The sequence below is a fragment of the Frankliniella occidentalis genome, unplaced genomic scaffold, assembly GCF_000697945.3.
Source record: "Frankliniella occidentalis isolate FOCC.00 unplaced genomic scaffold, Focc_3.1 Scaffold543, whole genome shotgun sequence".
Classification (NCBI taxonomy): Eukaryota; Metazoa; Arthropoda; class Insecta; order Thysanoptera; family Thripidae; genus Frankliniella; species Frankliniella occidentalis.
Genome location: NW_026267659.1, coordinates 1 through 1053, shown reverse-complemented (window position 1 = coordinate 1053; position 1053 = coordinate 1). Strand labels below are relative to the sequence as shown.

General features: G+C 45.1%; 1 protein-coding gene across 1 annotated transcript; it reads right to left on the bottom strand.

Annotated features, from left to right (window-relative positions):
• Positions 1-49: 49 nt before the first annotated feature.
• On the bottom strand, positions 50-594 carry LOC127751526 (uncharacterized). The gene is made up of 2 exons (XM_052275202.1): positions 175-594; positions 50-58 (listed from the first exon to the last, which is right to left on the bottom strand). The coding sequence occupies exons 1-2, from the start codon at positions 592-594 to the stop codon at positions 50-52; spliced, it is 429 nt and encodes a 142-aa protein (XP_052131162.1).
• Positions 595-1053: the final 459 nt, after the last annotated feature.

Below are 1053 nucleotides of genomic sequence, written 5' to 3'. Positions count from 1 at the left end.
TGGAGGGTGTTTTTCTAATAAGTCTTTAAGATCACCTTGACACCTGAGCTTATGGCGACTGTTTCCAGCATTTACCATAATTACGCCGTTCATGGACCAAACACTTTTCACTGTGTGGGATGCCACGGCATCCTTCATTAGCCGCAGTCTTTGTTTGGTTAGGTCTTCTCTAACCGTGACTTCGGAGCCCTTCACCATTTTCTTAGATCGAAAAATCAAGTCACGGGCTTCGTGGCGAATGAACTTGACGATGATCGGGCGGGGGCGGGTGCCTTTCCGCCCAACACGGTGAGATCTGTCAATGCTGCTCACGCTCACTTCAACATTCATTTTCTTGGCCATGTCTATGACGATGTAATCAGTCTCTTCATCTTCCCTTTCTTCCACACCAAAGATTCTGAGATTGTTCCTGCGCCCATATTGTTCTAGCTCGTCGAGTTTATTCTCAATCTCGTTCAATTTGGTATCTTTGGCTTTCACTTCCTTTTTCAGGCTTGTAACCTCTGCACTCAATTTGTTTAGTGAATTTTGAATTGCTTTATTTGCTGAAGTAATAGCAGAAGCTATTAAAGACTCAAGCTCACTCCTGTCCATGTCAACAATCTTCTGCTTTCCTTCTGCTGCTTTGGATCGTAGACTATTCACTGTTTTTGCAGGTGGGCCAACCTCTCGCAAGTTATTATGAGTAGGCAGGCTGCCGGGGCTGTCGCACTGTAGCACGCTAGCAGTTCAATAATGGCAGTTGGCGGCACTGAGAAGCAGCCTCCTAACCTCTTCGAGCAACACTACTATTTTGCACTTTGATTTTTCACTTTCAGCACACAACAACGACTCTTCCTATCAATCACAGTCACAAAGGAGGTCACAAGCCACTTTCCTACAACACTGTTACTGGGACCAGTCCAAAATATCACCTTCAAACGATTAAATTCCGACACACACAAACTATCGTTCACTCCGCCATGACACTTCGAGAGAGAGAGCAGTTCAGAAAGGCGTTTCCATAAACCCACTCTTCTGTAAGACTCTGAAAGGCTTATGGATGATTCCTTG

Bases quoted from the DNA above. Each gene is read 5' to 3' on its own strand.
- LOC127751526 (XM_052275202.1), bottom strand. From the start codon at position 594: ATGGACAGGAGTGAGCTTGAGTCTTTAATAGCTTCTGCTATTACTTCA.